The sequence below is a fragment of the Talpa occidentalis genome, unplaced genomic scaffold, assembly GCF_014898055.3.
Source record: "Talpa occidentalis isolate TD23 unplaced genomic scaffold, MPIMG_talOcc4v2.1 talOcc4.13, whole genome shotgun sequence".
Lineage (NCBI taxonomy): Eukaryota > Metazoa > Chordata > Mammalia > Eulipotyphla > Talpidae > Talpa > Talpa occidentalis.
In genome coordinates this window covers 66899827-66923347 of record NW_023601322.1, presented here as the reverse complement: position 1 = coordinate 66923347, position 23521 = coordinate 66899827, and the positions used below count along the sequence as shown (strand labels likewise).

General features: G+C 42.4%; 2 protein-coding genes across 34 annotated transcripts in view; both read left to right on the top strand.

The window, feature by feature from the left end:
* LOC119243347 (protocadherin gamma-C4) overlaps nucleotides 1-23521 on the top strand; it is a 177396-nt gene that overhangs the window by 102465 nt on the left and 51410 nt on the right. For 2 of the 33 annotated variants that reach the window (XM_037509095.2, XM_037509091.2), the window contains exon 1: nucleotides 493-2973. The exons of 28 other annotated variants lie outside the window; for them this stretch is intronic. In XM_037509095.2, the coding sequence (XP_037364992.1) occupies nucleotides 544-2973 (2430 nt within the window). In that variant the 5' untranslated portion in view covers nucleotides 493-543. Of the gene's footprint in view, nucleotides 1-299; nucleotides 2974-5205; nucleotides 9030-23521 lie in introns of those variants that run through there. 3 more of the 33 variants (XM_037509102.2, XM_037509100.2, XM_037509099.2) reach the window with 3 other exon arrangements.
* LOC119243356 (protocadherin gamma-A12-like) lies at nucleotides 9036-14036 on the top strand. The gene has a single exon (XM_037509112.2). The coding sequence runs from the start codon at nucleotides 12675-12677 to the stop codon at nucleotides 13536-13538; it is 864 nt and encodes a 287-aa protein (XP_037365009.2). The 5' UTR covers nucleotides 9036-12674; the 3' UTR covers nucleotides 13539-14036.

Sequence of the window (23521 nt, the reverse complement as noted above, 5' to 3'; positions counted from 1 at the left end):
GTGATTTTGTTGGGATCCACACTCACGATTCTGTTTCCTTCAGTGGGTGAAAATTAATAGGAACCAAAATTAACCTTAAAGTTTTCAGTTCCAGTAGTGTTTGTTTTTTAATTAAACAAGTCTGTAATAAGTGCGCCTTCCATAAGTGCTCTTGGTAAATCTTCAAGATAATTTTATGTAATACTTTATTGTATACAATTTTAAGTTTTACAAATACGTCTGATCCCTGAAGCGGTAAGTGTAGTAACTTTTTTTTGAAATGCAAACATTAAGTGGATTTTTCTCGTTGCAATAATAAGATTGGGCTCTGGGGGCCGCTGTTCACCAACCAGGGAATGGGAAGTTGCGCGCATGAGCCCCCCTCCCCTACTTCTACAAAGCAAAGCACAATGAGATGGATACTCACAGCTCCTGATACTGGAAACTTAAAGCACTTCCCTTCGTTCCCTGATATATTTCGGATGCAGTCGGCCCGGGACCTCGTAGACACATAAGCTGCTTCCAAACAAACGGCCCCAAAAACCGCGGAATAAAGGCTCAGCCATGGCGAATCGGCTACTGCTCCGGGTCCGCAGCGGGTTGGTCGTACTATTCATTTTTCTGGGAACACTGCGGGAGACTGGGGCCCAGCAAATTCGATACTCGGTGCTCGAAGAGACAGACAAGGGCTTCTTCGTGGGCAATATTTCCAAGGACCTGGGTTTGGAGCCCTGGGAACTGGCCCAGCGCCGGGTGCGCATCGTCTCCAGAGGAAAGACGCAGCTTTTCGACCTGAATCCGCGAAGTGGCAGCTTGATCACTGCGGGCAGGATAGATCGGGAAGAGCTCTGTGAGACAGCGTCCTCTTGTATTTTAAATATGGAGATACTTGTGGAAGATACACTGAAGATTTACGGAGTGGAGGTGGAAATAATGGATATTAACGATAACGCGCCCAGCTTCCGGGAGGAGGAAATAGAAATAAAAGTCAGTGAGCATGCAACGCCGGGGTCGCGATTTCTCCTCCCTAACGCAAGGGATCCAGACATGGGAATGAACTCCCTCCAGCGCTATCAGCTCAACCCTAATAGCTACTTTTCCTTGCAAGTGCGAGGCGGAACCGATGGGGCCAAGAATCCCGAGTTAGTGCTGGAGGGAAGCTTGGACCGGGAGAAAGAGGCAACTCACCACCTCGTCCTCACAGCCTCGGATGGAGGCGATCCCATCCGCCAGGGCACCGTTCTCATTCGTGTGGTGGTCCTCGATGTTAATGACCACAGTCCAAAGTTCACACAGTCTGTATATCGAGTGAGTATTCCTGAGAATGTCAACTCTGGAAGCCATGTTCTCATGGTAAATGCAACCGACCCGGATGAGGGAATCAATGGGGAAGTAGTGTATTCTTTCCTGAATTTGGAAAGTAAAGCTTCTGGAATATTCCAGTTGGACTCTCGAACTGGAGATGTCTTAATACAGGGGTCTCTGGATTTTGAGAAATCTAGATTATATGAGATGGAAGTTCAAGGCCAAGATGGTGGTGGTCTCTCTGCTACTGCTAAGCTCTTGATCACAGTTCTGGATGTAAATGACAATGCTCCGGAAATAACTATCACATCTTCTACAAATTCAGTGCTGGAAAACTCTCCCCCAGGCACAGTAATTGCTCTTTTAAATGTGCAAGATCAAGACTCTGGAGAAAATGGTGAAGTCTCCTGTTTCATTCCTAACAATCTACCTTTTAAACTAGAAAAGACTTATGGAAATTATTACAAGTTGATAACAAACACAGTGCTGGACAGGGAGAACATCCAGAGCTACAATATAACGCTGACAGCAACAGACCAGGGAAGTCCACCCCTATCTACAGAAACTCACATCTCGCTGAACGTGGCAGATGACAATGATAACCCGCCCACTTTTGCACAATCCTCTTACTCTGCTTACATTCCTGAAAACAACCCCAGAGGAGCCTCCTTCTTCTCAGTGACTGCATTTGACAGGGACAGCAGAGAAAATGCCCAGATCACTTACTCCCTGGCTGAGGATACCCTTCAGGGAGCGCCTTTATCTTCCTATATCTCCATCAACTCTGACACTGGTGTCTTGTATGCTCTTCGCTCTTTCGACTATGAACAATTCCGGGACCTGCAGTTGTGGGTGACAGCCCGGGACAGTGGGAACCCACCACTCAACAGCAATGTATCACTGAACATATTTGTGCTGGATCAGAATGACAATGCCCCAGAGATCCTATACCCTGCCCTCCCCACAGACGGTTCCACAGGCGTGGAGCTGGCACCCCGCTCTGCAGAGCCTGGCTACCTGGTGACCAAAGTGGTGGCGGTGGACAGAGACTCAGGCCAGAACGCCTGGCTGTCCTACCGCCTGCTCAAGGCCAGCGAGCCAGGGCTCTTCTCAGTGGGGCTGCACACGGGCGAGGTGCGCACAGCGCGGGCCCTGCTGGACAGAGATGCGCTCAAGCAGAGCCTGGTGGTGGTGGTCCAGGACCACGGCCAGCCCCCCCTCTCGGCCACGGTCACGCTCACCGTGGCCGTGGCCAACAGCATCCCAGATGTCCTGGCTGACCTGGGCAGCCTCAGCACCCCTGCAGACTCTGATGATTCTGACCTTACCTTGTACCTGGTGGTAGCAGTGGCCGTGGTCTCCTGTGTCTTCCTCACCTTTGTCATCGTGCTGATGGCGCTCAAGCTGCGGCGCTGGCAAATGTCGCGTCTGCTCCAGGCTTCCGAAGGTGGATTGGCTGGCTTGCCCACCTCACACTTTGTGGGTGTGGATGGGGTGCGTGCTTTCCTGCAGACCTATTCGCATGAGGTCTCCCTCACTGCAGACTCGAGGAAGAGTCATCTTATCTTCCCGCAGCCCAACTATGCGGACACGCTCATCAGCCAGGAGAGCTGTGAGAAAAGCGAGCCTCTTTTGATTCAGGAAGATTCAGGTACCGGTTTAGGCAAATGTGACCCTGGGCTCAATCAGGTGAGATTTATTCCCTGTTCCCAATTACTGGTGTGTCTGCATGAGTCTTTTTTTTTTTTTTTTTTTTTTTTTTTTTTTTGTGGGACCCTCGCCAGCGACTGGGGAACGAACCAGCGCTGCAGAGGCTGCGGGCAGCCTCACAGCCCAGTGCTCAACTGCTGGGCCACCAGGGGAGGCCTGCATGAGTCTTTTAAGTGGCTTTTTCCTTGAGCTTATAAAATCTGTTTGGGTGGGGAGGTATTCAGTACATTCATATTTAGTGCAATACAAGTGTGTTTCATCAAGTTGCCATAATTTACCTTTCATCATATTACCATAATTTCTCATGAAGGTTTTGTGAGTCATTTTTTAAAATTCTTGGCATATTTTCTCTTGATTTCAAAGGTGCAGTTCAGTATCATGGCATTATAAATAAGTTGCACTTTAGTAATATTTTTCTATCATCAGTGTCTGTGTCTGTCAGTGTAAACTGGTTGTGATTCAAATTGTTGATTCACAAACACTTTTTATTCATTTCCCTATTTCAACTTCCCATTGTCTCCACTTTATTTTTTTAAAGATTTATTTATGCAGGGCCTCCCTGGTGGCACAGCGGGTTGAGCGCTGTGCCGTGAAGTTGCAGGTTAGATCCTGGCCACCTGTGAGAATCCCACGTGGTGCTGCAGACCTCTCCTGTTGCACCCGCTGCTCCCCTCAGCAGTGTATTTCTGTCCTCTGCCTGTTCTGCTCCATGCTCTGTCTCTAGTGAATCCTCTCACCCTCCCACGCCTCTGGCCTGTACCCCAGCTCTTGTATAAAAATAAATAAATCTTTATAAAAAAAGATTTATGATAAATAAAAAGATTTATTTATGCATACGAGAACTGGGGTATAGGCCAGAGGTGGGTGGTGGTGAGAGGATTCACCAGAGACAGAGTGGGGAACACAACAGGCAGATCTACTGAAATACACTGCTGAGGGGAGCAGTGGGTGAGATAGAAGAGGTCTACTGTGCCATGTGGGTCACCTCCCTGGTCTGGGATCGAACTCATGCTGCAGTGGCTGCGGATAACTTCATAGTGCTATGACTTAACCCCTTGTGCCACCAGAGAGGCCCTGCCTCCACTTTATAATCATATTCTATCTTTTTGTTTTCTGCTAATGTTCAAATCTGATCCTGTTAGTTCAGTAGCATACTCTGCTAGCCTTTTTCAAATCTATTATACACATATAAACAAACACTTGTGCACAAGTACACATTTGTATATGTAAGATTTTCTCAGAGCACAAAACAATTATATATTGATTTCTGATGGCTGTTAATATTATTCAATCCTGTTGATTACTTCATCTTTGTCTCATTTATTTATCCTACCAATACAGACATACTGACTTCCTTTTAATCACTAGACTCTTGGGAGAGGAAATGTATATAACACATTTCCCCCCCCCCCAAGTTCTAGACATCTTTTCTATTTCTGCATGAAGTCATTAGATTGTTCTTATGAAATTTAATGGTTAAATAGGTTTATTACCTTTTTTCTTTAAAAAAAAGATTTATTTATTATTTATGCATACAAGAACTGGGATACAGGCCAGAGGTGTGAGGGTGAGAGGATTCACCAGAGATAGAGTGGGGAACAGAACAGGCAGAGTGACTGAAATATACTGCTGAGGGGAGCAGCAGGCGAGTCAGGAGAGGTCTGCTGCACCATGTGGGTAGCTCTCTGACTGGGGATCGAACTCATGCTGCAGTGGCTGTGGATAGCTTTAGTGGTTGCATCTTAACCCCTGGCACCACCAGGGAGGACCACCTTTTTTTCTTTGTCTTGTACTTTTGTGTCCGTGTGCGTTGGAGGTTTTTTTTTTAATGTAGTAAACTCTCTTATAAAAATAATTTAACTTTGACCCCGTGTTTCTCAAAAAGTCATTTTTAAATTTGCTAAACATTCTTACACTTTTCAAATTTATTCATATGGAATAGTTTGTATTCATATGAATGTAAGAGATGGAATGAATAGTTAGACTTTATGGGACTGATTGACCTGGTATTCTTTGGGATATTTTTGTTTTCAATATGTTTATGAGTCATAAATTCATTTTATTTCCTTCATAAATTCCTTCATATTTCCTTCATAAATTTATTTTACATTACATATAATGTAATTATATTAATTCTTATATTAATATAATTCATTAATTCTTATATTCATTAATTCAAGAATTCATTAATTCTTATATTCAAAACCCTATTTGTTATATAGGATTTCTGATAGTTACCTAATAACATGCATGTAATCTAAAGCACTGTCCAGCATATTTGATGACAGGACTCATCTCCATAATCAATTCAGCTCAGCACTTTCACACACTTCTAGATATTTGGCCCAAATAACCTGTATATCCATGTTCCTTTCAAGTTTTTCTTTCTCATTTAGGAATTAATTTAATGTAATTAAAGTGAGTGACTAATATTTGTATAAGGAGAATATAAACTGTAGGAGAGGGAAGTTCTGCCAACAGATACCTAAATTTGTCTTGAAGTCAAGAAAAAAGTTGGTGTTTTGAGCACCTAGGTATACAATTTCTGCTTGTGGAATTTTAAAGGTTTAAGGCACTTTACTTCACCAAAAAAATAGATAAATAAAAGGATATAAACATATTTGGTGGGAGAGGGAGACTGTTCCATAAATTTTTGTAACATAGTCTGAACTAGTTAGAGCTGGTAACCGCCACTCAGAGAATAAAAATTAAAGGTTGGTCTTGAAACTTAAAATTAAGATTATTTTGATCCAGAGGTAGTGATAAAGTTCTCTTAAGGTACCACATATGGTCTAGTTAAATGAAAGTATAAAAATAAAACATTTCATGTCATTAAATTCATATGGTAACTTATGAGGGTATGCTTTTATAATCTGTGATGAAAATGTAAAACACTCAATAATCCTTTTCATAATCTTTTTTATAAATAACAAGGAAGACTTTATGGCATTATCCTGAATATACCCTATGTAGCTTGGCGCTATCCTCCAATTCCCTCTGATAAAAGGAGGAAAATTATCTGCACATCAGAATGAAGATAATACTGGGTGTCATTTCATAGCTGTCAAAATTCCCCCCTACCTTTGGTGAAGCTGTTTTTCCACGTGGTTTTTGCTCTAAGTCTGCAGAGAAGACTTTGTCTTGTTCTTCCAATACATTTCCTCTCACTTGAAAAAGACAAATTTTTATTATTATTGGGTTAATGGCTCTTCCATAAGATCCCATATCTAAACAACCTTCTTTGGTAATAAACACTGGAAAATAGACACATCCCAAACTTATAAACCATCTCCTTCCCTCTACATCAGTTCAACATAACTGTTGGAATATGGAATCCTATTATGTGCGAAACCGCTGACTGCAGTTTTCCAAACAGACTCGGAGCGCCGCTGTTGGCCAATGCGCTACAAGAGCTGAGCAGGGTTCTACGGGGGATGGTGGGCACTGTCCGGCAAGGAGCCGGTCTCCGACTTTCCCTTCCGCAAGCCTGATTCTGGAGTATGGATGGGGACGCCTTCAAAGGAGAATGCTGAGTTTTCTACACAGTGGAAGTAAATATTTTAACGCAATTCGTAAAGTATCTTTTCTCTAAGTCCGAAGCCGCTTCAACACAGAGAAGGATGGGAAATAGGGCGAAGCAGAGGAGCAGTACCCGGCGGCGGCAAGTACTCTTTTCCTTCCTGCTCTCTTTGTTGTGTGGGGCGCTCTCTGAGCAGATTGCTTACTCTATTCCCGAAGAAATGGCCATGGGCTCCGTGGTGGGGAACCTCGCTGAGGACTTGGGGCTGCGTGTGCAGGATTTATTGGCCCGCAACCTCAGAATTGGTGCAGAGAAACGATACTTTAAGGTGAACACAGAGAATGGGGACTTACTGGTGAGTGACAGAATAGACAGGGAGACGCTCTGTCAACAAAACCCTCTGTGTGTGGTGCCCTTAGAGGTGGTAGCTGAAAATCCTCTAAATGTTTTTCATATAAGTGTGAGGATAGAAGATATAAATGACAATCCACCTCACTTTCCTCAGAACAGCATTGTTTTACAAGTCAATGAACTTGCAATTCCAGGAACTAAATTTGGACTGGAATCAGCTGTAGATGCAGATGTAGGGCCTAACTCTCTCCAGAGTTACCACCTCAGCTACAATGAGCATTTCTCTCTGATGATGGATAACACTGAAGGCAAGAATGCCCCAGAATTGGTGTTGGAGAAGCCCCTGGACCGGGAACAACAGAGCTCCTATTTCTTGGTTCTGACAGCATTGGATGGGGGCGACCCTGTCCTAACTGGCACTACTCAAATCAGGATCGAGGTCACTGATGCCAATGATAATGCCCCAGTGTTCAGTCAGGATATGTACAAAGTTAGCATTTGGGAGAATGTGCCCCCTGGCACTTTCATATTAAAGGTGACAGCAACTGACCAGGATGAGGGTATCAATGCAGAGATCACCTACTCCTTCAAAACACTTCGTGATATCGGAAATATGTTTGTGCTAGACCATCAAAGTGGAGAAATTAAATCCAAGGGCCCTATGGACTTTGAAATCCGTAGCAGCTATACAATAAGCATAGAGGCCAAGGATGGCGGTGGCATGGCCACTGAATGTAAAATTACAGTGGAGATCTTAGATGAAAATGACAATGCCCCAGAGGTGGTTTTCACTTCAGTATCAAGTTCCATAAGGGAGGACACAGGAGCCAAAACAGTAATTGCTCTATTCAAAACACATGATAAAGATTCCGGAGAAAATGGGGAGGTTACATGTCTCATAAAAGAAAAAGTTCCTTTTAGAATTGAATCCTCTGCAAATAATTACTACAAGCTTGTAACAGATGGGGTCCTGGACCGGGAGCAGATCCCGGAGTACAATGTCACCATAATAGCCACTGACAGGGGCAAGCCTCCCCTGTCCTCCAGCAGAAGCGTCACTCTACACATCGGGGACGTCAATGACAACGCACCGGTTTTCCGACAGCCATCCTATCTGGTCCAAGTGCCAGAAAACAACCCTCCAGGTACCTCTATAGCCCAGGTCAGTGCCTTGGATCCGGATCTGGGACCCAACGGCCGCGTGTCCTACTCCATCGTGGGCAGCGACCTGGGCCCCCAGGCGCTGTCGTCCTACGTGTCCGTGAACGCGCAGAGCGGGGTGGTGTTCGCGCAGCGCGCCTTCGACCACGAGCAGCTGCGCACCTTCGAGCTGACTGTGCAGGCGCGCGACCAGGGCGCGCCCCCGCTGAGCGCCAACGCGAGCCTGCGCGTGCTGGTGGGCGACCGCAACGACAACGCGCCCAGGGTGCTGTACCCCGCGCTGGGGCCCGACGGCTCTGCGCTCTTCGACACGGTGCCGCGCGCCGCGCAGCCCGGCTACCTGGTCACCAAGGTGGTGGCGGTGGACGCTGACTCTGGACACAACGCCTGGCTGTCCTACCACGTGCTGCAGGCCAGCGAGCCGGGCCTCTTCAGCCTGGGGCTGCGGACGGGCGAGGTGCGCACCGCGCGGGCGCTGGGCGACAGGGACGCGGCCAGACAGCGCCTGCTGGTGGCCGTGCGCGACGGGGGCCAGCCTGCGCTCTTGGCCACTGCCACGCTGCACCTGGTCTTCGCTGACAGCCTGCAGGAGGCCCTGCCAGACCTCAGTGACCAACCTGAGCCCTCTGACCCCCAGGCTGAGCTGCAGTTTTACTTGGTGCTGGCCTTGGCCTTGATCTCTGTGCTCTTCCTCCTGGCGGTGATTCTGGCCATTGCCCTGCGCCTGCGACACTCCTCCAGCCCCTCTGCCTGGGGCTGCTTTAGGCCTGGTCTCTGTGTCAAGTCTGGACCATCAGTGGTTCCCCCCAACTACATGGAAGGGACTTTGCCTTATTCCTACAATTTGTGCGTTGCCCACACTGGAAAGACAGAGTTTAATTTTCTAAAATGTAGTGAGCAGTTGAGTTCAGGACAGGATATACTTTGTGGTGATTCATCTGGGGCCTTATTTCCACTTTGTAATGCCAGCGAGTCGACTTCCCATCCTGAGACTCTAATGGAGGTAAGTTTCATTTATGTGTAGGCTCCTTTTCATCATCTCCCCAATTTTCCATATTTATATGAAAACATGTCACATTTCCAAATAAGTTGCCTTAGCATATTAAAGTCTCCCGGAAAGCTAATGTTCCTTTCTTCAAGGGGAGTGCTGAATTAGGGGTAGTTATGTGACATAAAATATAGTTTTCTTACTGAGTTTGGATTTTCAAAGTAGTGAGTGTGCTCTTAATTCACAACGGAAGTATAGTCTCATTTTGTCTTTTTCAAAGTTAATAATGGCCTAATTCTTTATAACATGTTTATTGTATGTATGTGTCATTGAAGAGAATAGCAAGTTAAACTAACTCTGTTGCTTCTACTTATGTGAGTTTCAATGAATACGTTTCATTTGCAAATGGATTTGGTTTAATTTTCAAACCAACATTCTGGCAGGACATTTTTATATAGATTATATCTACGTACTCTCATTTCAAGTTTGCCCACTCTCAATATTTTCTTTTTATGTATTGGGCTAGTACCTTCATTATTAGCTCTCAAGTATTTTGAAATATTTTGACAGTTTCCCCAGAGATATAGTGAGAGAGAGAGAGAGAGAGAGAGAGTGTGTGTGTGTGTGTGTGTGTACATACACAATCTCCTGTACTGTGTGAAGTGAGTATTACATTCCTGTTGCCATTCAAATAATTTGAAGTGTAAATGCTTTCTTACTGGGCATGTTTCACTTTCTCAAAACAATATCTTGAGTATGTAATGCTTTTTCTTTACACTATTAACTACAAAATAGAAGAAAATGCATAAGAAAAGATTTTTTTGAAAGGATATTTAATGACTGATAATATTCAAGGACAATTGGCTAGGGATTCTTTGAAGGCCACATATTGGGTCAGGTTTATGTCTGATCTTTTTGTGGAGGTACATAGATATTTTCTTCCTACTTTAAAGATAGGATTTTATGGTGTGCCTAACAAACATGTTTATCCTCAGAATCGAACTACTTATACTCATGAAAGTACAAGACCAAGAATTTTTTCATTTGAATTGATAGACTTCCAAGTTGATAAATAGTTCTCAGTAATTGAAAGTAGGCTTGTTACCTAGAAAAAGATAAGTTTATAATATTCTTTGGATTACTAATGTTCCTAAAGATTCTTTCAAAATGTATTGGTAGAGTTGTGGAGTACTATCCTTATTTCTGGTAAATGCAAGTTGGAATGTCTCCATTTTGTTCTAAAAATGTCAATGTGTCTTTCACTTTACTTCCTACCAGGTGTGATTCCGATAATGAGTACAATGTTTCTTATGTCTAGATTAACATAGTATTGTAAAATTTTGATTTAGAAATGTTAAGTGTCAACCAGTTGTTAGAGTAGTTCTTCCATTCAGGCAATTTTAAGAATCTTTTTTAAAAAAGTTGCTCCAAGTTATAGCTAAGTGAAATCATTCTATTATATGATTTCTCAAAACGGGAAATTTCTAGGGAGGTGTCCTGTAAGAGATATGTTGGGGAGCGGGGTAGGTGACAAAGCAGGTGTACTCAAATCTTAAGGTTAAAACTACTATGTATAGAAACTTCAAAATCATTTAAAAACTCTTTGGAAAAGTCAGAATACAACTACAGCTATGGATAATCTCAAGAAGGTGTCTCTGTATGAAAAAATTTAGGGAAAATTTTAAAAGGGCACTAAAGTTTGTATTAAACCAAATACTGTAATTACAGTCAGCACCACGTCTATCTCTATTTGAAAAAACGGTAGGTGGAGCTATTTAAAGTATAAAAACCAAAAATCGTTCCCGGAGTTCAAGATTATGCAGTTATTGGTTAAGACTCTGAGCGCCGCTGTTCACCAATCAGGGAGAGAAAGCGGCGAGGTCCGGCTCGAGGTGCACGCGCCTGAAGCACAAAGCGCACATAAAAAGAAGCTAACTATCTCCGGGACTGAGAGGAAAACGAGCAGAGAAGTTCCCGCGCCCCATCTGTCTGATTCCAGGCCGAAGAGCTGATCCTGACTTTGGTGGTCAAGGGAAGAACTGGAAATAATCCCTGAGGAAAATCACAATGACTCCTGCGCTACCGCACCAGTACTGCAAAGGGCTGGTCCTGCTGGGATTTCTGGGGATTCTGTGGGAGACTGGATGCACCCAAATCCACTATTCAATTCCTGAAGAGCTGGAGAAAGGCTCTAGGGTGGGCAACATCGCCAAGGATCTGGGGCTGGAGCCCCAGGAACTGGCGGAGCGCGGAGTCCGCATCGTCTCCAGAGGTAGGACGCAGCTTTTCGCTCTGAACCCGCGAAGCGGCAGCTTGATCTCCGCAGCCAGGATAGACCGGGAGGAGCTCTGTATGGGGGCTATCAAATGTCAATTAATTCTGGAGATTCTGATGGAGGATAAAGTGAAAATATATGGAGTGGTGGTAGAAGTGAGGGACATTAATGATAATGCCCCTTATTTCCGGGAAGGCGAATTAGAAATAAAAGTGAGTGAAAACGCAGCCACTGGGATGCGGTTCCCCCTTCCCCACGCTTGGGATCCGGATTCAGGGAAGAACTCTCTGCAGAGCTACGAACTCAGTAGCAATACCCTCTTCTCCTTGGACGTGCAAAGCGGAGCGGATAGGAATAAGTACCCGGAATTGGTGCTGGAACGCCCCTTGGACCGCGAGGAAAAGGCCGTTCACCACCTGGTTCTCACGGCCTCGGATGGCGGCGACCCAGTCCTCACTGGTACCGCAAGCATCCGCGTCATGGTCGTTGATGTGAACGACAATGCACCAGCGTTTGCTCAATCCGAGTACAGAGTGAGCGTTCCGGAGGATGTGGCCGTTGGCACAAAGCTGCTTGTGGTAAAGGCCACTGACCCTGACGAAGGAGCCAATGCGGAAGTGATGTATTCCTTCCGGTATGTGGACAACAAGGCGGCCCAAGTTTTCCAGCTAGACTGTAAATTAGGGACAATTTCAACAATAGGAGAGCTAAACCACGAGGAATCGGGATTCTATGAGATGGAAGTGCAAGCAGTGGATAATGCAGGATATTCTGCACGAGCAAAAGTCCTGATCACAGTTTTGGACGTGAATGACAATACCCCTGAGGTAGTTGTCACCTCTCTGTCCAGCTCCATTCTGGAAAACTCTCCTAGAGGAACACTGATTGCCCTCTTAAATGTAAATGATCAAGATTCTGGGGAAAATGGACAAGTTATCTGTTTCATCCAAGGGAATCTGCCCTTTAAATTAGAAAAGTCTTATGGAAATTACTATAGTTTAGTGACAGACACACTCCTAGACCGGGAACTTGTTCCTAGCTACAACCTCACTGTCACTGCTACTGATAGAGGAAGTCCTCCTCTGTCTACAGAAACTCTTATCTCATTGAATGTGGCAGACACCAATGACAATCCGCCTGCCTTCTCTCATGCTTCCTACTCTTCCTGTATCACAGAAAACAACCCCAGAGGGGCCTCCATAGTCTCTTTGACTGCCAATGACCCTGACTATGGAGAGAACGCCCAGGTCACTTACTCCCTGGTTGAGGATACCCTCCAGGGAGTACCTCTGTCCTCCTATGTCTCCATCAACTCAGACACAGGAGTCCTATATGCACTGTGCTCCTTCGACTATGAGAAGTTCTGAGATTTGCAGCTACAAGTAATGGCATATGACAGTGGGGACCCGCCCCTCAGCAGCAATGTGTCCCTGAGCATATTTGTGCTGGACCAGAATGACAATGCCCCAGAGATCCTGTATCCCAGTCTCCCCACAGATGGCTCCACTGGTGTGGAGCTGGCACCCCGCTCTGCAGAGCCTGGCTGCCTGGTGACCAAGGTGGTGGCGGTGGACAGAGACTCAGGCCAGAACGCCTGGCTGTCCTACCGCCTGCTCAAGGCCAGCGAGCCAGGGCTCTTCTCAGTGGGGCTGCACACGGGCGAGGTGCGCACCGCGCGGGCCCTGCTGGACAGAGATGCGCTCAAGCAGAGCCTGGTGGTGGTGGTCCAGGACCACGGCCAGCCCCCGCTCTCGGCCACAGTCACGCTCACTGTGTTCGTGGCCGACAGCATCCCAGACGTCCTGGCTGGCCTAAGCAGCCTTGAGTTTCCCACCGAACCCGATGATGTTGGCCTCACTCTCTACCTGGTAGTGGCGGTGGCTGCCATCTCCTGCATCTTCTTGGCCTTTGTCCTCGTGCTGATGGCGCTCAGACTCAGGCGCTGGCACAGGTCACGTGTGCTCCGCACTTCAGGAAGCAAGTTGGCTGGTGTGCCTGTGTCTAACTTTGTGGGCCTGGATGGGGTGCGGGCTTTCCTGCAGACCTATTCACACGAGGTCTCCCTCACCGCGGACTCGAGGAAGAGTCATCTTATCTTCCCGCAGCCCAACTATGCGGACACGCTCATCAGCCAGGAGAGCTGTGAGAAAAGCGAGCCTCTTTTGCTGTCAGGTGACTCCATTTTTCCTAAAGAGAATCATGTATTAATGCAGGTGAGTCTATATCCAATATTTTTCTATGAGCTTTGAGCAAAGAATCTCTTACTATATATAATTAGCACATACCGGAATTTATAAAGCAGACACCAGAAAATTTAAATGACTACCTTCACTCAAGCCTTATTTATAACATTTTCAAATATATTTGCATATGTTACATATAAAAAATCATATTCACTTTATAAAGTACTGTTAATGCGCTGCAATTTTTATAATTTAATATACCAGCTATAAACTGTTTCCTGCTTTTAATCGGTCTTCTCGCCCCCACATTGGATGAAAAGCTTTATGTAGAACATCTGATTCTAATTACATGTTAAGAATACAAATCCTTCTAGAGGGGATAATTCAATAAAAAGTATAAATGAAAGTTTTAATAATTGTTATAAATAGAGCAGCTTCTAACTACACATGAAATTACCAACAAATTCATAAAGTACAGTAATTCTTTCTGCTCATTAGGGATGTATACATTTACACTTTTCAGGGTCCTAAGTCATTTCATAGTCTCAAATCAATCATTCATGAACTTCCAAATATGGTGAGTTTATTTATTATGTTCTTAAGAATCTCTCACTGAAATATGCAAACAGTGTGCTGTCAAAAGAAAAACTGAAGAGATTGTTATTTTTCACCCCCTATAGATTTTGGGAATATAATGTGGGAATGTATTTAATTCCAGGTTAAATACTTCTCTTGTCCATTTTATCTACTGAAATGGTGTTAATGAGGGCTTTGTGAACCATTTAGTTTCTGAATTACATTTTGTGTGCATTTTTGACACTGATAAATTTGCACTAGTCTTTCTTTTGTTACATTTTCTATGACTTTAACACATGGAAAACTCTTTGAAAGTGCACAGACTCTGTTTCCTGGGGTTCTTTTGCTTATTGTAGAATGTTGAAGGGAAACTGAGTGCTAAAGTATGTCATTCTTGGGAAAGTGTGGTTAAAACCTGTGAGATGCCTGGTTTCTTTTGGTGAATTCTGTAACAGGATATAAAATCACATGTTTTCCTTATCTGCTGCCTATCTACCCTCAGAATAATTAAAAACAGGGCTGAAAGCCTTTAGGGAATGAACAATAATCAAAGGCCCCCAAAATGAGAAAGTTACTACTACTGAGATTAGCATATCGCCTTATGTGTCCTGACAACCAGGGCAAATAAAAGAAGTGTGGTTTATTTCTCTAATTTCTTTAGAAAGTTTTGAGTTTATGTGCAAAAAATGCAAACTTTGTATTGATATTAAGTTCCAAATAGAATTGAGTAAGTAGAGCCTTCTAAATAATGTTGAAGGGAACAGAGGATAATGTAACTCCTGTTGTTTTATAAATTATTTATCACATGGCCAGTTCTCATACTGTGGTCAACTCAAAATGAAAGAAATAAAACATGCTAGAAATTATTTGGGAAACTAACTTAATATAGTCTAGTTTTGCTGATTTCTGTTCACTTAACCCAGTTTAGGGGCAAATCATAGGGAAATGAATAGTCATGAGTGTTAAGCTGTATTTCAAACATCAGTGACCTCAACTATGCTTCCAGTTTGAGCTAAATAGGCTTCATTTAATAGTTGTTGAATGAACAAATATATGTGCTCTGGAAATTATCGGATTAGATGTAGTATGATTTAAATTAAATAGCAGCTTTGTAATGAGGTAACTCCTCCCTGTGTGATCTTTCACAAGTTATTTACTCTCTTTTGGCTTCAGCAAAATATGAATAATATATAACTTGACACATTGTGGTGAGGACTAGTGATAATGTATAAACCATCTGGTTCATATTATGTACTTAATTAACTACTATTTTATTTTATTTATTTATTTTTAAAGATTTATTTATTTATGCATACAAGAACTGGGGTATAGGCCAGAGGTGTGGAAGGTGAGAGGATTCACCAGAGACAGAGTGGGGAACAGAACAGGCAGACTGACTGAAATACACTGCTGAGGGGAGCAGTGGGCAAGACAAGAGAGGTCTGCTGTGCCATGTGGGCTGCTCCCTGGCTGGCCGGGGGATTGAACTCATGCTGCAGAGGCTGCAAATAGCTTCACAGTGCTGTGTTTAACAACTCTTGCGTCACCAGGGAGGCCCCAACAGTAGTAGTATTTTACCTTGTTGATTGAAAAAGGAATTATGTCTTCAATGTAAGCACACTGGACATTCTGTTAGGAAAATAATGATTTGTCTGCTTCTCCAGGTGATACCATGAAAATGACCTGTGGGTATAAGTAAAATTGTCCTAAATAATTTATGAAAGCTAATTAAAAATCTTAAGTACCTAGGCATATTCTTGATTGAGAAGGCACTGTTTGGAGTTATATGAGATGGGAGAAAGACTGTTTGTTTTTTTTTAAAGATTTATTTATTTTATGCATACAAGAACTGGGGTATATAGGCCAGAGGTCTGGAGGGGGGTGGTGAGAGGATTCACCAGAAACAGAGTGGGGAACAGAACAAGCAGATCGACTAAAATACACTGTTGAGGGGAGCAACGGGCGTGACAGGAGAGGTCTGCTGTGCCATGTGGGTCACCTCCCTGGCTGGGGATTGAACTAGTGCTTCAGTGGCTGCGGCAGTTGCATAGTGCTGCGTATTAACCCCTTGTACCACCAGGGAGGCCCCAAGAAAGACTGTTTTATTGAATGCAACAATTTTATGAGAGTTGGTTTTTGGTTTGTTTGGTTTTTTTGTACGAACCATACTGTAACCTAAGCCAGGGGCCAATAACACTTACTATTTAAAGGATAAATTCACTCCAGTAGGAATGATAGGATCATCATACTGGAAAATGGACCATCAAAACCTGAAAGCTGTATGTAGTTTTGGTTTTGGACACAATGAGTTTAAGTTAATGACTGCACAAAATATCAATCTTAGCTCTGATATATTTGCTGATAATTTAGGACGAATAGTGACTTTTATTGATTGTTTTTTTAGAGTGCTGGGCAATAGTTTTGGATGTTTGTATTTCTTCGGGTTCCAGTAATGAAATTATGTCAAAGACTTCTCTATATTCCTATGTGTATTGGGGGAAGTAGGTATGCAGTCACTTAATCTAAGAGGTCAACCAGAGTGTTAAACTATAACTTAAAAATTGAAGCACCATATTTTATAGCACCTAAAACTGGAATGTAATCTATCACATGTATCCCTCATTCCCAATCTAGAAGATACATTATACTCCTTACAGCAGCAACAGTCTAGGGTCCTTGCTGAAACTGTACAACTTGCTGAGACTATAACCCAGAGATTATTTTAAACTGAATTAGAAGGCTAATAATAAATGAGGGAATTGTATCCCAGTTTTCTTAGTTACATATAGAATAGCTGTGATATGAATTGGATAGTTCTGGTGAAAAACTGGTGTTTCCTCATGAAAATATAAGTTCAAGGAAGTAAACATCTCCATATTAAATATGTTAAGTTTGTATATCAAATATACCTCAAGAAAGCCTTTAAGAATTTTAAAGCAAACACATGGTTGTAAAGAGCTGTTGACCAAATTAATGTGTATATACTAGAAGTGACAGATGTACTTTCTGGAAAATGTCATATTTAGAGTTCATTTTTAGGAAAAATTATCAATAACAAAGCAGATCATTTTAGACACATTTTTAAATATTGATAGGAAAAGGCAGCCTATGGCAAAGGCAACTGAACAATCTTTGACAGAGATAAGTTTTCTAGATACCAAATGAAAAGAGTTTTGATTTAGGAAAATGTGAAGAAATTGTCATCAGATGAACCACAGTCAAATAAAATAATTTTATATATGCAAAAGAAATCAGCACTTCCATAATTACTCTGAGAGGTCATAAAAATATCTATGTATAAGATCATTGAGAACAAGTATAATTTCTTAGTTCATCTTTTAAGTTTCTGAAGCTTTTCACACATTAGTTTGCAAACCTCCTATATATTCAATAAAAGACTTGGATTCAATGATTGGAAAGTGGTTTCTCAGGTTTTCAAGAAGAAATCATAGTGTAAAACCAATTATTTTACATGGACTCTCACTCTATATCAAACTCCTGAGAAAAGCCAACTCTCTGACATATCTATGCAAAGCCAATGAACTGGAGACTTGTCAAATTTTTAAAATAGGTACCTCAATCCATAAGATTTCTATGTTGTGAAATGTCTTAGAAGCTTGCTATACATGTATAGCTGCAGGTTCAGTTTATTCCCACACTGTTATATGAAAAAAGCAAAGACTCCCTCCCCCCAAAGTAAAGAGACTCAGTGTGAAAATACTTTTAAACATCAGGAAGAAATAAAAAAGAAGTCACTGCTTTGACTTTATGTGGTGGAGTCACTGAGGATATAAATTTCCAGGAATACTTAATTGCATGGATAAGACAGTACTGCTGACTTTCAACTTGCAAAGTCCAGTAAGAAACATTTTTGCTCTCAACTCTTCAGAAGCCTCAACATCTTATTTCTTCAGGCTGCAGTTCTAGAGTAGGGATTCAGAGCATCACCACCAGTCAATGTAGAAACAATGATGAATGAGGAGCTCCATCAGACTCCTGCTGGGGGGGACTTTCCTAACCAGACCTTGTCAAAGATTCCAGCTAAGTGTCCAGGTCTTACCTGAGGTGGTAAAAGAACACTTCACTGTGAGTTAAGAAAGTAGAGGCCTACTTGCAAGTAACAGGTTGAACCCAGAGAAAATGTGCCACACACTATAGAAAAGATGTGCCACATGCAATAGTTTGCCTCTTACATTTATACCTCCCAGTTCAGCAGGAGTGTTACCGAATCAAATATCTGAGTTGATCCAGCCTGGAACAAGATTTGCAATAAAACCTGCAGAAGATTTTGATGTTAGAAGTTAATTCATTTACAAAATTACAACACAGCAGCAATTCTGTATTTGTCTTTGAAGTAAAAGAGACCCATGGTGGAAAACAAGTATGGTGAACTTATGTTAGAGAAGCCACTAGACCTGGAAAAGCAGTCTAGTCATTGTGTAGTCCTGACACCCTTAGATAGTGATAACCACCACAAAGCAGCACCACTCACAACCCAGGTGGTCGATGCCAACTGTGAGCCCCTCTTTGCCCCCATTTCAGCCAGAATGTATATGGGGGTCTGCCCTTGAGATGACATGTCCCCAGACACCTCCATGGTGAATGGAGGATGAGGGCCACTGACCAGAGGAGGGCATCAAAGTGGAGATCAAGTATGCTCTTGCAGCCCGGTGTACCTGTGTCCAGTTCGCCCTTGAGCACAATAGTGAAGAAATAAAAACTTTTAAGTATGTTGCCCTACAAAGAGATAAAAATATACGATGGTTTTGGAAGCAAGAATGGGGATAGGGATCAGTTGCCATTATATCGAGATAGAAATTCGGGATAATAATGACACAGTCACAAAGATGACTTTTACTTTTCATTCCATAATGATTCCTGAAGATTCTACACCTGTTTAAATCATCTGTTTAAAACTCTGGGTCCAGATTCAGGAGAAAACAGGGAGGACATGTATACATAATATGAATTGGATACATTCATGTATACAAGAAAATGCACCTTCCAGAATTGAATCTTCCAATAATAATTACTACAAGCTTGTAAGAGATGGGGGCCCTGGACTGGGAGCTGGCTCAGGAGTACAATGTCACCATCAGGGCCACCAGTAGAAGCAACCCCTGTCCTCAGCAGATGCATCATCCTACACATTGGCAACATCAACAACAGGCACCAGTTTTCCACCCAACCTATGTGGGCCATATGACTGAGAATAAGCCCAAGGTGCCTCCATTGCCCGAGTCTGAACCTCATATCGCAGTCTGAGAACCAACGACCATATCCCTTTACTCCACTGTGGCCAATTCAAATGCTTTCAAGTGAATTTGTTTTTGTTTTGTTTTGTTTTTGTGGGACCCTCGCCGGCAGCCGGGGAACCAACCGGCGCTGCAGAGACTGCTGGCAGCCTGCAGCCCAGCGCTCAACCGCTGCACCACCAGGGGAGGCCCGCTTTCAAGTGAATTTGATCTAGTACAAGGACTAGTCTTTGTAACTGTGATTGTACAAATGGATCCAAATGATGTTAGGATAGCATTTCACTGAATTTTTAATTTACAAACACTTCAAAAACTATACATTTGCATATAAAATTTCCCATTTATCATTGTCAGTGATTTAGAAGCTTGCAGTCTGATACAGAACAAAAAAGAAAACAGTTACCCTTGGAAAGTGAAATTAGGTAAAGTGGGTAATATGGAAACTCTGGAAAGAGTGTAGAGACTTACTGCTAAGTCGAAAGAAAGAGAATGTTAGTAGGAAGATGCATAAAAGTATGTCTGATGGGTTAGTCACAGTAGGGTTCCTTATAGGCATAGTTCTTTTATCTGTTTGAGCTACATAAATTTTATTATAAATGCTATTTGGCTATTGGTCTCCAAAAGGAATTCAGCAAATCAGATACTACGGTATCCTCAATCTCGATTCAGATGTACTTGAAGAGTTTGCTAAAGCTTTGAAACCAAGAAAAGGCAAGCATCTCAACGTATGTGTAACTTGAGCACATGGGCTTTATTTTGCATAAAATACTTGCTCTAGCAGTGTATTAGAGGAAGCAGTGACTATCACTGGTGAGCAAAGGGATCTTATTTGACACCTAGTGACTCATCTATTTACCATATTTAAAATTCATTTTCCCATGTAGTGTGAGATAGTAACTCAGTGAGGTAGGGTTCAAGGTTCTTTTTCTCTATACAGATGTCCAGTTTTCCAGCATCATTTATCAAAAATATTTTTCTTTTTCTATTGAACAGCTTTAGCACTCTTGTTGAAAATAATTTTATTGATAATGTGGTTGCATTTCTAGACTCTCTACCATGTGCTATTAACCTATTTCTCTATATTTTTGTTCATACTGTATTGTCTTGATTATTATAGCTTTATAGGTAGTCTATTCTTGGTCCTTTGTCTTTCAAAGTAAATTAAAATCACTGTTAACTTTCCAGAGGGGAAAATTCTTGCAAGGTGCTTTGAATGGGATCACATTGAAACTTCTAAATCTATTGGGAAAAGAGTCATCTTAATATTGGGACTTACACTCCATGAGAATAGCATGTATTTCCATTTATTTAGGTCTTCTTTAACTTCCCTCAGCAATGTTTTAATATTTTTTAGTGTAGTGCCCTTTTATACCTTTCGTGAAATTATTCCTATATGTTTAATGGTTTTGGATGTTACTGTAAGTTATGCTTTTAATTTCATTTTATGACTGTTCATTGCTAGCTTACAGAAGAACTACTGATTTTCATATATTTGATATGTTTTTGAAAATTAAGAGGTGCAGGGTACACTGTTCTCATATTATGTGAGACTATAATGTGAGAGAATGTAGTATAGGCTTGAAGAACCCACCAAAAAAAAAAAAAACAGAGTAAACACTAGTGTAGTCTAGCAGTGGGTGAGTCATCCATTCATTTGTATAACAAATATTAATTAGCTGCTTACTATATGCAAGGCATTGTCCTAGGTGCCAAAAAAGCAGCAATGAGCAAGGCAGATATGATTCCTGCCTTAATGAGGCCCTATTTTTTTTTAGTCTTTTTTTTTAAGATTTATTTATTTATTCATTCATTCATTCATTCATTCATTCATTCATTTATACAAGCACTGGGTACAGTCAGAAGCGCAGGAGGGTGAGAGAATTCACCAGAGCCAGAGCGGGGAGCAGAGCAGGCAGAAGGACCGAAGTACATTGCTGAGGGGAGCAGCGGGTGGCAAGAGAGGTCTGCGCGCCATGTGGGACCCTCCTCCGGTGGCCAGGGAGCATCCGGGTATCGAACCGGCGCTGCAGAGGCTGCGGGCAGCTTCGCAACCCAGCGCTCAACCGCTGCGTCACCGGGGAGGCCCAATGAGCCCCTATTTTAAGACATGGTCTTCTACAAGTCTGGCAAATGCCACCAAGAAGAAAATCCGGGTGTTATGTGACCTGGTAATAGGGAGGTACCCTAGACTAAAGGGTTAAAGGCGCCTTCTTTCAGCAAGGGGTTATTTAGAATGAGAGGTGAAGGATGAGTAGAAGGTAGCTATGTAACAAGGAGATCAAAGAAGAAATTGTCAGGCAGATGGAACAGTATTGCAAAGTTGCTGAGAGAGAGAGAGAGAGAGAGAGAGAGAGAGAGAGAGAGAGAGAGAGAGAAGGTAAGCAATTGAAAAGGGCTAGGGAGGCTACAAATGGAAAATAAGCAGATGAGGTACATTTATTAAAAGCAGAGCCTTGTAGGGGCCTCCCTGGCAGCGCAAGGGGTTAAGACTTAACCTATGAAGCAATCTGCAGCCTCTGCAGCACAAGTTTGATCTCCCGCCTAGCTAGGGAGCAACCCTCATGGCGCAGCAGACCTCTCTGACTCGCCCTCCGCTCCCATCAGCAGTGTATTTCCATCAAACTGCCTGTTCTTTTCCTCACTCTGTCTCTGGTGAATCCTCTCATTCCCCCACACCTCTGGCCTGTACACCCAGCTCTTGTATGCATAAATAAATAAATCTTAAAAAAAAAAAAAAGCAGAGCCTTGTAAATCATATTAGAGGTCCTGGATTTTATTCTAAGTGCCCTTGTATTTAGGAGCTATTGAATGGTTTTAAATTAGGCAGTGATATTATTTGAATTTTTAAAATATTACTCTGGCTGCTATGTGGTAAATTGATTTGTGAGGGTTATAAATATAAGTAGGAAGAACAGATGGGACATTCCTGGTAAGAAATGATGCTAGATTGGATTAAAGGGAAACCAATGGATATAGAAGTAAATAGATGGATTGGAGACATATTTTAAAAATAGATGTAACAAGACACAATTGAATGACTGTAATGCAAACTTCCTGAGGGCAAAAACTATTTTGTGTATTGTATTCTTCAGAATCTAACAAGGTCATTGCCTGACAAGTAGTAGATCCTCAATAAAATGTTGCTGAGTTAATAAACAATAATGGATGAAAGAGAGAGGGAAACTAAGAGCAATTTCTGGATTTCTGAATTAAGGTTTTTGAATGGACATAGATGCCACTTAGTGAGATGTGGAAGACTAGAGGAGTATAGATTTCAGAGAAATTAAGAGTTGAGTTGTAAGCATGTTAAATTTGAGATTCTGAGAAACATCCAAGTGCAAATATTAAGAGTGTGGATGGAAATATGATCACTGTTCTTTTACTCTGGTTTGTTCCATTGTGGTAACCCATTTAGATTAGTAGGTCCTTACTAAGCTGAGCATGATAAGCTTCCTGATAGCTCTATATTGGTATGTTTTGGGGTTCATGGCAGAGCTACCCTAGTGTTTTTTTTTTTTCTTCACTAATCCTGGTACTCAGCTCTCTTCTGCCTCTGGAATTCTATTTGGATTATAATTTATCAGGCTGTTTTAATTTGTTGTTATTTTTCTTTCATTTGATTGTAGGTTTCTTTTATTTTTAGAGATTTATTTATGCATACAAGAACTGGGGTACAGGCCAGAGGTGTTGGGGGGGGTGAGAGGATTCACCAGAGACAGAGTGGGGAATAGAACAGGCAGATTGACTGAAAGACACTGCTGAGGGGAGCAGCAGGCGAGTCGGGAGAGGTCTACTGTGCCATGTGGGTAGCTCCCTGGCTGGGATCTAACTCCTGCTGCAGTGACTGCAGATAGCTTCATAGTGCTGCATATTAACTCCTTGCACCACCAGGGAGGCCCTGATTGTAGGTTTCTCTGGAAATTTGTAAGCTTTTTTTTTTTTTTGCTTATAAATTGTAAAACTTCAGATAGATAATGTTTGGGATAAAAGATGCATGGCATCAAAATAAAATTGTTGGATTTTAATATTATACTTGGAAGATTGTATATCCACAGATGACTTAAACATCCTATAGAACCCTCAGTAACTGTTAAAAATATATTATTTGTTCTATGACTTATATCTGACATTTGCTTCTTCAGAGTGTTCAGCTCTCTCTCCCCAACAAGAAGATAAGGTCCTTGATGGCAAGGATGTATTTATTTTTCATACACATAT

What these genes read in the sequence shown, in the direction of transcription:
- LOC119243356 (XM_037509112.2), top strand. Translation starts at nt 12,675, where the DNA reads ATGGCATATGACAGTGGGGACCCGCCCCTCAGCAGCAATGTGTCCCTG.